Consider the following 14,539-nt stretch of genomic DNA (forward strand, 5'->3'; position numbering starts at 1 on the left):
TGCCTGGCAGCAAGCCCCATCTGTGTGGATTGAATAGAATAGCACTTTGAGCAGCTTGGTGTCACAATGGTACAAGGTGAGCTATTCCTGACAATAGCATCATATGTTTAGCATTGCAGATAATGATGATGAGCTGATGAACCAATATAAATGCTGATATATTAAACATTACTCAAAAAAATGTGATGTAGGTAATGCATACAGAAAATGAGCACCATATGCAAAACTTTTAACATATTACTAGCAAATCTCTTGTGGTGTTGCTACTTTAAAGCAATTTTGATTTAATATGGTTTTCAAAACAGCCATTCCAATAAAAAGAACAGGGGAAAAAATAGCAGAATAGGGCCAATAAAAAAGTGGGAAAATGGAGACTTTTGGAGTTAAGAAAGTGAAAAAGTGAGCCTGGGTAAACAAATTATTAAAAATCAAAGGGAAAACCCAGGAATTTTTTTTTAAAGAAGAGAAAAGGTATATTAAAAAAAAGAAATCAGTTGGGAAAAATAGAACATAGGGGAATTAAGAATTAAAAATTAAAAAGCAAGCCTTGGAAAATAGAGGTGAACAGAGTATAAAAAAGGCCTGCAAAAAAGAGAGGAGAATGTGAAAATTAAAATTTTCTATTATAAATGTTGACATAAAAAGCATAACACAAAATTATAACAGGAAGTAAGAGTAACACAGACAGGAAGTGGATCCCATACACAAGACAAATATAAATAAGTATACACACTAAATTATCTCAAATCTTGCAGTAATTACACCATAATTGTTAATCCTTCTGTAAGCGTATCATCACATATCACCCACAAGTACTTGATGTGTATCATGAGGAGGTAAGAAAAATACCAAGTGGATAAAGCTGTCCTCACAAACCCAGCAATGTATCTATTATTTTTATTAAATAGATACGTAGGAGTGATACCCAGATAGTAATCTAATCCCAGGGTTCAATTGATAGCCATAAAAAGATTCCCGTATGTAACAAACTCACAAGTATCCAATACTCTACATATAAACTATCTGGACCCCTCAATTAGATATCTTACTCCCAGATGTCTGTTATTCTATATTTAAACCACTCAATTAAATCTCATTCTGTAACTCATTCCCAGGTATCCATTATCCTATACATAATCCAAACCCCTTGATTGGATTCCAGCTTATAACTCATCCCATTATCTATTATTCTATATAATCAGCTCTTGAGGCACTCCATCTCCTTGATCTACCTGAGGTACTGTTGCATGTGGTGAGTGGGAGTGTTGCCCATTATTGAAGAGGAGATTCGGTCAGTTGTTCCTTTCATAGAAGCTTGTAATTTGATGAGAAGTCTTAAACTCAAACCAAGTAATTCTCAATCAGAAACAGTGGGCTACTGCAGCTCTTGACCATTTCTGAGGGAGTGTTTCATATCCCATACATTACATAGAATTTACAGCACAGTAACAGGCCATTCGGCCCAACTGGTTTATGCCGTTGTTTATGCTCCACACAAGCCTCCTACCACCCTACTTCATCTACCCCTATCAGCATATCTTTCTATTCCTCGCTCCTTCATGTGACAGATTGAAAAAAACTAATTTTGAGGAGATGAGAATGGAACTAGGGAAGGTAAACTGGAAAAAAACTTTTGACAGAGATCGAACAGCAGTGGGAAATATTCAAAACAGTGATCAGTAGAGTTCAGGAGAAATATAGACCTCTAAAAAATGAGAACAAATTAACCAATAATGAAATACCATGGACGAATAAAAAGAGGAAAGGGTAAAATTGAAACCCCCCTAAAGAAAAAGGCATACACTAAGTACATAGACAATAAATGAGAGGATGACAAAAGGGAATACGAAGGGATTAGGAAGAATCTCAAAAAAAATTAGGAAAACAAAGAGGAACTACAAAATTAAATTATCAAGGAATATAAAAATAAATAAAGTATTCTACAGGCACATAAATAACACAAGAAGAATCAGGATAGGGCCACTAAGGGATGCACAGGATAAACTCACAGGTAATGGCAGAGATATTGAATAGTTACTTTGCTTCAGTATTTACCAGGCGTGTAATTGGCAAATTAATTTCAATATAGATAAGTGTGAGGTGGTGCATTTTGGTAGAAGAATAAGCAGGCCACATACTGCTTGGATAATAAGAGTCTAAATGGGGAAGAGGAGCAGAGGGATCTAGGGATACAGACACACAAATCACTAAAAGTAGCGACGCAGGTTAATAAGGCCATAAAAAAAAGCAAACCAAGCATTGGGGTTCATTTCTAGAGTGATAGAATTGAAAAGCAGAGAAGTTATGTTAAACTTGTATAGAACCTTGGTTAGACCACACTTGGAGTACTGTACACAGTTCTGGTCTCCATATTGTATAAAAAAAAGATATAGAGGCATTGGAAAAGATGCAAAAAAGATTCACAAGGATGATACCAGAACTGAGAGGATATATTTATCAGGAAAGGCTGAACAGGCTAGGGTTTTTTTCTTTAGAAAAGAGAAGGCTGGGGGTGTCCTGATTCAGGTTTTTAAGGTAACGAAAGGATTTGATAGGGTAGGTGTAGAGAAAATGTTTCCACTGTTGGGAAGTCCAAAACAAGAGGCCATAAAAATAAGATAGCCACTAATAAATCCAATAGGGAATTCAGGAGAAACTTCTTTACCCAGAGTGGTAAGAATGTGGAACGCGCTACCACAAGGATTGATTGAGGCAAATAGCATAGATGCATTTAAGGGGAAGCTAGATAAACACACAAGGGAGAGAAGTAGGGAGAGAGGAGATCCTTGTGGAGCATAAATGCCAGCATAGACCAGTTGGGCCGAATGGCCTGTTTTTGTGCTGTAGACTCAATGTACTTATCTAATCTAGCCTCTCCTTAAAATGCATCTATGCTATTTGCCTCAACTACTCCATGTGCTAGCAAGTTCCACTTTCTAACCATTCTCTTGCTAAAGAAGTTTTTCCTGAATTCTTTATTGGATTTAATAGTGTCTATCTTATATATATGACCCCTAGTTATGGACTCCCCAAATGAAAACATCTTCTCTATGTCTACCCTATCAAAGTCCTTCATAATTTTAAAGACATCCATTAGGTCACCCCTCAGCTTTCTCTTTTCTAGAGAAAAGAGCCCCAGCCTGTTTATGCTTTTCTGATAGTTATAACCTCTCAGTTCTGGTATCATTCTTGTAAATCTTTTTTGCACTGTCTTTAGTGCTCCTATATCCTTTTTCTAAAATGGAGACCAAAACTGTGCAGTTAAGTGTAGTCTAGCCAAAGTCTATACAAGTTTAACAAAACTTCTCTGCTTTTCAATTCTATTCCTCTAGAAATGTCTGTTATGCAGCAGCTGGGCAGTTGGGGTTGCTGCTCGTAAGGAGGCAGCGTTGAGTGCTGTGATGGGACCCTTCAGAGGATGCTGAGGGGGGCACAGGGGAAAGACGTGGGCTTATCCAAGAGGGAATCAAGTCTGGGACAGCAGCAGGAGAGTAGAAAGATCAAGGAGTAGTGAAGGGTTGGGGTAGAGATATGACAGGGGTGGGGGGGTGCAGAGTATCCGAGAGGGGAGAAACGAAAGGAGATATGACAGGGGGAAAAAAAAAGGGGGAAATGTGATGACAGTTTGTGCCGGTATATTGAAGCTTCCAAAGACAAGCCTTAGAACGGATTGAGAATATTTGGGATGGAGAACACAACAGGTCACATTATGTGTAGGAGTGAAACTGCAGTTTTCTGGTTAAGCATCGAGTCTGCAGGAAGACTGACCGAAAGCTGGGAGGCACAGGCTCGTCCATCACTCTATAAAGCTGCAGAGGTCCAGGACAGCCATCCACCATCACTCCCCAAAGCCAAAGCTCCTTAAAGAAGCTGATTCACACTCAGAAGCCAAGGAAAGGTATGGCAGGGTTAGGGGAGAGGAGCTGCCAGCAGCTACTGTGTATATGGACACAGCACTGGGGTAGGAAAGGACGGTCCCTCACGCTGTTAACATGCTTTCCTTGATTCAGTCCATGCAAGTTAGCGCAAAGCAGCAGCAAGTTTATGGAATGAAATGGCTTTTGTCGAATAAATTCTTTACCCAGCATCCATAGCGACAGAGACACTGCTCGATCCCTGGGATGGAGCTATGCAATCATTCAATCCCATAGAGCAGTTTCTCTGCCGCTATGGATGCTGGGTAAAGAGCTCCCCATTCCACAAAAGCCATTTCTTTCACAAAACCCATTGGCACCTTGCACTGACCGGTCCATCCCGTGTTTTAAGTTGTAAAAGGGCTCGGTGCATTGAAGGCTGTCTGTAGTTAGTAATTTGCGAGTGTCCGTGGTTTCAGAGTGCCTCTTGTATATTTTAACCATATAAGATATTTGGATCTCAATAAACATCTGCTTTTTGTGCGTGTCCGTTTATACAGATTTCACTGTACCTATCTATGTTTATTGTTTTCCCTCCAGATACTTCCCTGCCACCATGATGGTGGGAAAATAAAGAATTGTTGGAGAATAGGGATGGGGAGACAGTTGTGACATTGTCTTTAGTAAACAGTGCCTTGGTTCTGTCAAAATGACCTGTCTTCATAGCTTTTGTATAATAAAAAAAAATTGTCTTCATAGCGGTACTTATGAAGATTCCTTCAAAAAAAAGTCCAATTACATAGATTTAATTTATTTTCCAGCCAAAAACCAGATCCATAGTACGCGCACATTGCATCAGTGACTGTAGCACTACAGCATGCAAGGTACATGCTGATGTTACAGAGGTAATGTGTACACATTTCTGGTCCTGATTTTGCTAAGAAAACATAGGGAAATTTCAGGGTTTCCTCCCCACTCAAATTCAGGAGAAAATCATTTTTTTTACTGAAGCCCCACCTAAAAAATATCCAGGAACTTATTAGCAAAAATGATTTTAATGATTCCTGATCATATAACAGTCTTTTGTGCTACTAAACTAAAATAACCAAATTAACAAAGAAGAATTGGACTTTAAATGAGTCAAAAAGATGCTGCAGAATCTATGCGACATCACAAAATATAGGACTAACCATGGCACCAATTTTTTCCATTTTGTTTTATAAGCCCTATCAATCGATACCATGCAGAAACTAATGAAGGTGTCTATTCCTAAAAACAGTAGGTAGAACCGTTTAAACGGTCGTCTTCTTTCAATAACCACACCACAGACCAGAATGGCTCCAATTTGGATGTACTATTTGACCCAACTGAGACAAATTCCCTTGTAAATAATATTCGCTAGCAAAATAAGTTGCACTAAAAAGATGCAATTAGAATTAGCAAATAAACTTTTCAAAACTTAGAAGTTTTAGAGTTTGTACATATATGGAAAATAAAAGTTTTTAAAAAGTACAGACAATGCAGGACACACATCAATATTGCATTTGGAAGCAGGTGTTCATAATTTAAGTCATAACAGTGTATTTGTATATAACGCGCAGGGCTAAAAACAACCAGGCTGATATCCACTGCACTGCAACGTTTTTGTTATTCCCTCTGTTATCAGTCATAGCAGATGAGGTTACTGACAAACCCAATTACTCTCAAGATGCTCGCAATTGCAAGTTCAGATAACCCCAGGGAAAAAAAAAATCCATTTGCTTCCCTCCTCTAAAGCCAGTTTCTTTCCATTATCAATAGCAAATAAAGTCCCCGCCATTGATACCATCCTCGTTTATCGCAGATAGCCGCCTATATCAGGCAAATGGCGCTAATCATTTGTCATCAGCATAGGCGTCAATTACAAAGGCACCGCTTAAAACGTATTACGCACGCCGGCTATTTCATGCAGTTCAGTACTTAGTGACTTTTTAAAAAGACAATTTTATTTATGGCTGCATCTAATCAACATCTTACTTTGCAACATACAGGCAGATAGAACCAAGACATTGTAGCAGAGGTTCACCTATGACATTAAACGCATTAGCTGATTGAAGCTGCCTGAAGTCTCCACTGCCCTCCATGGTTGTTATCAGGGCAAACAGCTGATAGAGACTTCAGGCAGTTTCAAAGAGCTGTTCGCACTTAACAACCACGGGAGGCAGTTGGAAAGTGCAGCCCCAGCCCCCATGGCCTCGAACTCCTGCGAGCCCTCCTCGAGTTTTGTTAGGCAAGGGTATTAATGAATACGAACCAAGGCGGGTAGTTGGCGTTAAGATACAGATCAGCCATAAACAGGCTCAAGGTGCTGAATGGCCTACTCCTGTTCCTATGTTCCCAGCTTGTTGAGCTCCTTGTCATTGACTAGCTGCAGGTGACGGGATGATGTATGACTTCTTGTTGTCCCGCGTCGCGTTGCCCGCCAGTTCCAGGATCTCGAAGACTGCTGTAAGTGTAATTTTAATCGCAGTTTGGAGGATTTTCCTTTACACAGTGTAGATATTTTTATTTATATAATTTCTTTAGACGTGGGGCAAAAAAAAACTTAATTTTTTCATTACAGCAGCCACTTTGTATAGCCGGCAAATCGCGTTGACACCAACGCGTTATAAGTGAGGGGGACTGTGAATACATTCAGGTTTATAACTGCCAAACGTTCAAAGTCCTTCACTAAGGCTGAACAGTAAACCATGCCAAATAAGTATCACCACTGGAATGGAATGGAATGGAATAAGACTTCATGTACATTTATGACTGATGGTGTTTAATAGACTATGGGGGTGGATATCCGTGGACATATTCCCATCCGCCTGCTGTAACTTCGGTGGAAGATTTGCTGAAACCCCAGAAAAACGATGTAAACACCCTGCAGATTTTCCACTGATTACAGTGGATAAGAGAATCCCCACAGAAAATAGTGTATGTTCAAAAGATTAAACAGTTGTGTTTACATGCTACATGCACCAGTATTTGGAATTGATGAAAAATAAAAGTTATGTATTCTTTAAGTATAATAAAAAAATATTCATCATACTATGCTTTTTAATTTCAAGATAAGTATAGGCATCAACATTTTAATTGGCTCTCAGGTTCTGTTTCAGAGACTGCTTTGATTAATTGTTAGAAAGAAATTTTCCTTGAATCTATAAGACTTGGGAAGAAACGTGCTATCTATAACTGAAATTTCATGCATCACTATAAAAATGCAAGTTCTTTCTTTACTCTTCACCGTAAGCACCCGAGACATTAGGAAGTAACCTGTTCCACTTCTGACCATTTCTTTTTTTTTAAAATGCAATTGTTAGCAACAAATTGTAGGCACTGTAACAACAATTTGGTCAAATTGTCATAAAATCATTTTATTCATTCCCAAGCCCCTCCCATACTTTAAAAGGTAATATGCTCAGCGGGCCTACTTTGTAAATACTCCAGTGCAGGAATGCTGTACAGTTGTGCATTCTTTCCACTTGCATCCCAATAGTATTTGATGCAATAACAAGTGATTACAAAAAGCTCTTGCAAGGGTCCACCTCCCTTGAGGAAAATAGGATAGCGTTAACACATGAAGCCGAACACAAAGATCACTGCAGCCCTAAATGCAAAGCTAACATTTTACTGGTAAGTTTGTAGTTCTATTATTCATGACCACAATTTTGCAGGAAATTAAGGTCCTCTCACAATTACTATCTTGTCCAATATCATTCTCAGTCACTAGACACTCTGTCTTCCAGTCTTCACTGTTTCTCACATACTTTCCTACACAGATATTTCAATAAAAACAATGTGGAATGTTTCACATTACAGATATTATCTGTTAGTGCCTGTGTAAGCAAGCCTTCTCAACTATGCTGGATTATCATAGTATAGTTCAATGCAACACTGTGCATTTTAGTTCCTACAATATCCTGTGTTCTGTTGGATGCCCTGAACAGTGCAGCGGACCTGCAAGACCGATGTGTTCTGATTAACATATGAACCAGTTTCTTTCTGAAAGCTTTGCCAATTCCTTTGTATTGCATAACACTTCCATCTATTCTGATGCCTTATTTATTGTATATACAATTATTTGGGAAGTAGTTGAGTAGCCTGTGCATTTAGCAAAAAGACAGATGCTGGGAAATCTCTCAAATTCGTGGATAGTAAAGTTTAGAAGTGCAATGCCTTGTGGTTTAATATTCTGAGCTGGTCAACGTGTGGATGCTGCATTCAAGGAAGTGTTTAAGTCCATTAAGTCCTTGGTCGTACAAATACTCCACATACCAGTTCCACACCTTTCCCTAACAAAAAATAAACAATAAGAAAGTTAAAACATATTCCATAGGATGCAGTTCTGTCACTGGATAAATCACACTGACATGTATTAGTAAAGTTCCACTTTATGATCCTGACATTTATAGGGTGGTTACTTGCAGATGGTAAATTACAGGAAAGTGTATATGTAATTAAAAAGTCAAAATATTTGAACCAAACTGAATAAACCCAGACAGGTTCTCTTGTCTGGACACAATCAGGCTGCCGATCAGACAGCTAATTGAGAGGTGCAAATTTTTAGACCGCTAAGCCTCATTTGGGTGGAACACCAGCCGTTTGGTGTGTCACGTCTCAAATGATGTAGGACCCTGGAGAAATAGAAAATGTAGACAAATATAATATTAAACACTTAAGTCAAGGGAGTGTTAAAAAAACAACAAAAAAAGGGAGACAAAAGATAGACAAGAAGGAGACTGGGTAAGGGAAGGAGAATGGGGAAGGGAATAAGAGAGAGGCAAAAGAAATTGGGGGAAGGGGTGAGAGAACGAGAATAAGGGAGAGAGCATTAGATGCAGGGATGAGAGAAGGGTGAGGCGAGAGAGAGACAGAAAGTAAGGAAAGACAGAAAAGAAATGAACAAATTTGCATTTATATTGCAGCTTTCATGTCCTCAGGATGTCCCAAAATGCTTTACAGCCAATGAGGCACTTTAATGTGACAGCCAATTTGTGCAGAGCAAAGTCCCATTAAGAGCAATGAGATAAACAACCAGATAATAGCTTTTCGTGGTGGTGTCGGTTGAGGGATAAACATTAGCCGGGACATTGGTAGAACTCTCCAGCTCTTCTTCGAATAGTGCAATGGAATCTTTCACATTCACCCAAGAGGGCAGATGGGGTCTTGGTTTAATGTCTTATCCAAAAGACAACACCTCCGACAAGGTAGTACTTCCTCAAAACTGCACTGAAGTGTCAACCTACATGACGTGTGTTGTTTGAAACCACAACCCTCTGACTCATAGGCAAGAGTGCTACCACTGAGCCAAGGTGGAGGGAGAGGGAGAGAGAGAGAGAGAGAAAGGAAGGAGGGAGGGAGCAGGCAAGACTTCATGAAGGTGGTGGAGAGGAAGAGAGAGAGAGCGCGAAAAGGAAGAGGGATGGGAGGGTCAGGTACGAAAGGGCAGCGAAACAGAGGCATGTTTCAAAAGCCAAATGGAAATGTAGGCTAAACTATCAATTTATATAAAAATAAAACATGATCATCATCTATATGTAAGATGGAGAGAACTGGATCTCTACAACTAGATGAATTACTGCAAAGCGCATTTCCTCAACCATATTCTAGGAAATACATTTAATTAGCATACCTGTATTGCACGCAATCGCTTCTTTCCATTGGGCCACCCCTGCAAAAAAGTTGAACATTGGGATTATTAAGGGTAAAATTACTACCACCACCACATTTGGAAGTTTGATCCTCTTCCAGGATAACTAGATGAAAACTTTCACAATGACCTTTAGGAAACAGACAAGTAGCCAGCCAAGCTCCTGATGGGTGCACCATTGTACTACAGAAAATCAGGCGCAAAAACTATTCAAGAGATTATGATCCAACCACGAGCTAATAAAAACTATGGAAATTATGGTTCCTGTGGACAAACTCTGTATGGGAGAGATATATCACAGAGATATATTTAAGTTATAGTGTTGGAAAAATCAAAAATACCACGCCCCCCCAGCATTTTAATCAGCATAAGCCATTAAATCAGATGAGGCCAATCTTTAACAGACAAAAGCTAGAGAAAAAAATGTCTAGCCAGCAGCTGCAAACGTTCAGCCTCTTTTACATTATAGCCAGATCCTAACATGACAAAAGTGGGGTCATTTAAGAGCGCTGTCATTAGTGTAAAAACCATGCATCTGCAGTCCATGGTATTCCATTATGGAAAATGTCCTTTAAATTATATTACTGGGTATACAATAGATATTTTCAGTGTTATCTATGACATACTTTGTTGAATAGAGTTGTGACAACAAAAATCTAGCTATCAATATTTTAATTAAGGTTAGTTTTCAAAAATTGCAATAATTAAGAAAATTAATTTATTAAACACTACTTGTAGTAGTTACACTAGTATAGTCAGTAATATTCCCACTGTAACTACAGCAAAAATATGATTGTATTACACAAGTCAGTCAAGGAATAAACATCTTCCGACATGCTCTGTAATTTCAGACATGACAAAAATTCCAGCCATCATATTTCTAGAATGGAAAGTTATCAGTTTTCAAAAATTACACTAATCCCAGCAAGATCACAAAACAAAAATGTAATAATTTTTGTTCAATAGTTAAACATCAACAGTAGTAACATACTAGCATGTCCAGTGATATTCTCACTAACAAAATATTTCTTTGCACAAGGCACAGTCAGCCACCAAAATCAGTGACTTGACATACTTTGTTTCTCATTACATTCCTGAAATTTGGTTTGTGCTCAGTTGTGCACGAATGCAACAACTGAAATGTGAGCATCAGTGCCACAACAGACTTAGATTTTACATGCTAAAAAATCAATGAAAAAAATTATATATGTGGGTGGAACTGAACATAGAAATCAGAAGAAGAGCAGTAATCTTGCAGTTTGGGTGCTTTTCACATAGTACACACTCCAAAATTCATAGAAATTATAGCACAGGAGGCTATTTGGCCCATCTTATGGTGCTAGCTCTTCCAACTGAGAAGCTGCTTCACAAAGTAACATAAGGAGAGGTCATACAATCTGCCTCGGACCAAAAATGTAACCAGGAGCCTTTACATCCTAAATAATTGAAGTTTTGAATAAAACTAATTTTGAAGACGCAGATGAAGAGTTGTAAAATGCTCATCTGCGGTTGTTACCATTTTCACAAACCTTAATCACAGATGGGAATTGTGTCAGTTCAAATGTGCAAATGAGTTTGATCATTTCTAAGCAGCGTAAAACCTGTAGGGATTCAAACAGGTAATGATGGGAGAGGTATGTTTGGGAATTTGTGAGGAATGGAAGATGGGAAATGAGGCAATACTTGAAGATGCTGGAGGTTTTTTTTAAAAAAGGGAGATGATGATGATAGCAGTTTTGAAAGATGGAGCGAGAAAAAAGGTAGCAGTTAATGATGTCATTAATCATTGGTCTGAGAGATGGTTGAATAATTAGGAGCCGAGTCAGGAGCAGATGGTGGGTTTCAAGCAGGACATGAATCTAATGAAAGCTGAAAGAGGCATGACAGCAACAAGCATTGAGGGGTAAGGACTGGATAGGGAAATTGTGAGGAGTAGGAGATGCCTGAGACAGTTTAGTAGATAGTCAGTTATGGAAATGAAGAAATCCATGAGCTCATAGCTCTTGGTATCCGAGGTAAGGATGTAGGATTCAGGGGTGGTAGGTCAAAAATGAGGTTTGTTGTGAAAAGTTTGAGGGTGTCCTTGCCCTCCAAGATCCTGAAATTGTAGGATTTGGCAGCTGATCAGAGAGAGGCAAGACTGCCAGATCTAACAGTAAATAACCAGGGCACTTGCATAGCAAACTTGCATTCCTCAAATTTGTGGTCATTATGACTGATGTTGCATCATACAATGGATGAGGTAGGAGACTGAAAGGAACCTGGTGGAAACAAGGGTGTTGAAGGTACAAGAAAGACTGATGTTTATCAGGTTGACAAAGGAAATGGTATTGTGGCAGGAATAGGATCAGAGGAAAGAGAGTTAAAGGGTGCTGGTAAGAGATCTGGGAGTAGTTCTTTCCCCCACCTCTGCCCAGGGAAGTGGACTAGGATAGAGAGGTAGGAAGGGATATGCAGCACCAGGAAGGAAAGAAAGAAACAACTTTAGTGACTATGACCTCAAATGTGGCATGGCTTTTCAAATTAGCACGGTCGAAGGGCTAACTGTGGGGCGAGAGTGGGGAGTGTATGAAGTTGAGTGAGATAGGAGCATGTAGAAGGTCAGAGCAAATGGGGGCTGGGGTAATTCGGGTTGAGGCTGAAATCACCAAGGATAAGGAATCACTCAATGCAAAGACTGAATGAGGAGGATAGGACAGAAATTTCAGCGGGGAGGATACTGCCAGGGCTCAACAGGGTGATGGGCAAAGAGGACTTTGAAGGAGAGGCAAGAGAAGTAATAGAGAGTACGATGCTCAAATGAAGATTAAGTGCCAATGGAGGAAGCAGACAGGCCTAAATGAGACTGTAACAGAAGAATAGTTCCATTATGCCTCAAACAAGAAGATTTCTATTGGATGTCATTTTTTGATATTACTATAGATCGTCTAGCCTGCAGAGCTCAGCTATATGCTTCCGTTATCAACTAATCTATTATAGGAGTTTAAAAGTTTCCCCTCTTGTTCTTGTGGGGTACTGGACAGATTTGTACCAACATTAAATGAAACATTTCTTTTTGCTCTATATACAGATAAACACAGCATAAATTAAATTACAAGGAAACGTATTAGGAACTCAGTGAAAAAAAAAATCACATGTACAGGCCCAGTTTTAGACCACTGCAGTCCTGAACTCAAGGTTACAGTGACCATGCCACTTCATAGTTTAACAAGGATATTCTCAGATAATGCAGAGCTGCAGTGGTACAAACAGAATAATTCTCACCGGCACAAATCAATTCGTTTTGGTACCGATTAACCCCAATCCTTGCACTTATGGTCTTTAATTCTCAATTTATAAGCTTACCTTCTGGATAAAATTTATGGCATGGCCCATGAGTGCTGGATGATTGACAATAGTAAAGCTACTCTTGCAATCTGGGACCCCCGTCTGTGCTAGCAGATTGTACTCAATTCCAATGCCCATCGGGTGAATATCTTGTGCAAAGTTTCTAGATGTCCACAAACAGCTGACTGCGGCTTTCACAAATGTGTTGTATTGCTGAAACGTTTTCCTGTTCACCTTCAAACCTATATGCACCTGAAAAACATTTAGAATAGGTGCATTTAGAAATGCCAGAGTTTATCAAATTATTTACCCAGATCTCAGTTTTAGTTAGGGTTCTGATTACATTTTAGACAAGTTGTGAAAACACATTCAGATAAATAAACAGTACAGCAAATCCAACATCTTAAGATTAAACATACAAAGGCAAGCTAGTACACGAATGAACTTGATCGCTCCACGCAAACAGAAGAGTTTTTCTCTTTTCTCAGTGAACAACATTTACATGTGGATAGTTCTATCAATAACATGTACTTAGCTAATTTTTAATTCACTGAAGATGTGAAACACCTGTAAAAGTATAGTCAGACAATGGTTTTAATTGGAAAATTACCATTGATCTTAGAAAAACTGTTAGGCAAAGGATTCCTCAAAGGATCCTTTTTGCTACACCAGCTGAAAATACTCAAGTTTGAAGGACAAGTACTTGAGTAACTTTTAACTAAATTAGTTACATGGTGAATCAGAGGATATGCTGCTTTTGTAGCCACAGTATTTATGTGGCTGGTCCAGTTAACTTTCTGGTCAACGGTGACCCCCAGGCTGTTGATGGTGGGGGATTCAGCGATGGTAATGCCGTTGAATGTTAAGGGGAGGTGGTTAGACTCTCTCTTGTTGGAGATGGTCATTGTTTGGCCCAAATGTATGGGTTTAAAAACAATGCGACAGGGATTGTGTGACAAAGTAATTGTGACACTTACAATGTACACACTATGCGCAATATATTATCGATAACATGCCAATTAACAAAGCAAGTGAAGCAAATCAACTGGAGCAGGAAAATTAATTAAATGGCAGATCCAGAGAACGGGCCAGCAAATACAAATTTAATAGCAGTCCTCTTGTCAATGGCAACAGCAAAGTGGACTTATCTGGTACGGGTTTCTCGTGATAAATAAATTAAAATACGCAGCAGCCTTCTCAGCAATGGAGGCAAAGTGGTGGATAAATGAACTGGGGAACATAACAGGGCAATAAATAAATAAATAGCTGGTCTCTCAGCAATGGTTGTGAATCAGAAGCTGCAAAGTTGGCTTGTCATATGCAGGCTTCTTGAGCAACAAGGAAATATAAATAAACAAGAGGACAAGAGAAATTGATCAAACAAACTAATTGAGGCAGGAAACAGGCAACAAGTAAGTTGGCAGTCAGGGGAAAAGTGTGCTTTTTGGGTAAATAAACAAAAGGAAATTGCATTCCTTACAATATTACAAAATAATTACAATATTGTGAGGAAAAGTGTTACTTAAAAGGTTAGTAATGACAGCAGCTTGTCAGGTATAACAAATTAATTAAATAAAAACACAGCTTTCTTGCCATCAGGGCAAACTAGAAGAAGTGAATGTTTAGTTTAAATTAAAAACAGAAGATTGCATAATAATTTTATATGACATATATCTCAGATTGA

The 14,539-nt window shown here is 38.9% G+C and overlaps 1 protein-coding gene across 1 annotated transcript in view; it reads right to left on the minus strand.

Annotated features, from left to right (window-relative positions):
• Nucleotides 1-7,226: 7,226 nt before the first annotated feature.
• cenpi (centromere protein I) overlaps nt 7,227-14,539 on the minus strand; it is a 78,851-nt gene continuing 71,538 nt past the window's right edge. Inside the window, exons 18-20 of the mRNA XM_067996664.1 lie at nt 12,874-13,107; nt 9,511-9,549; nt 7,227-8,170 (exon numbers count right to left, since the gene is read on the minus strand). Coding sequence (XP_067852765.1) covers nt 8,063-8,170; nt 9,511-9,549; nt 12,874-13,107 — 381 coding nt within the window. The 3' untranslated portion in view covers nt 7,227-8,062. The remainder of the gene's footprint in view (nt 8,171-9,510; nt 9,550-12,873; nt 13,108-14,539) is intronic.

Source organism: Heptranchias perlo, chromosome 15 (assembly GCF_035084215.1).
Source record: "Heptranchias perlo isolate sHepPer1 chromosome 15, sHepPer1.hap1, whole genome shotgun sequence".
NCBI lineage: Eukaryota > Metazoa > Chordata > Chondrichthyes > Hexanchiformes > Hexanchidae > Heptranchias > Heptranchias perlo.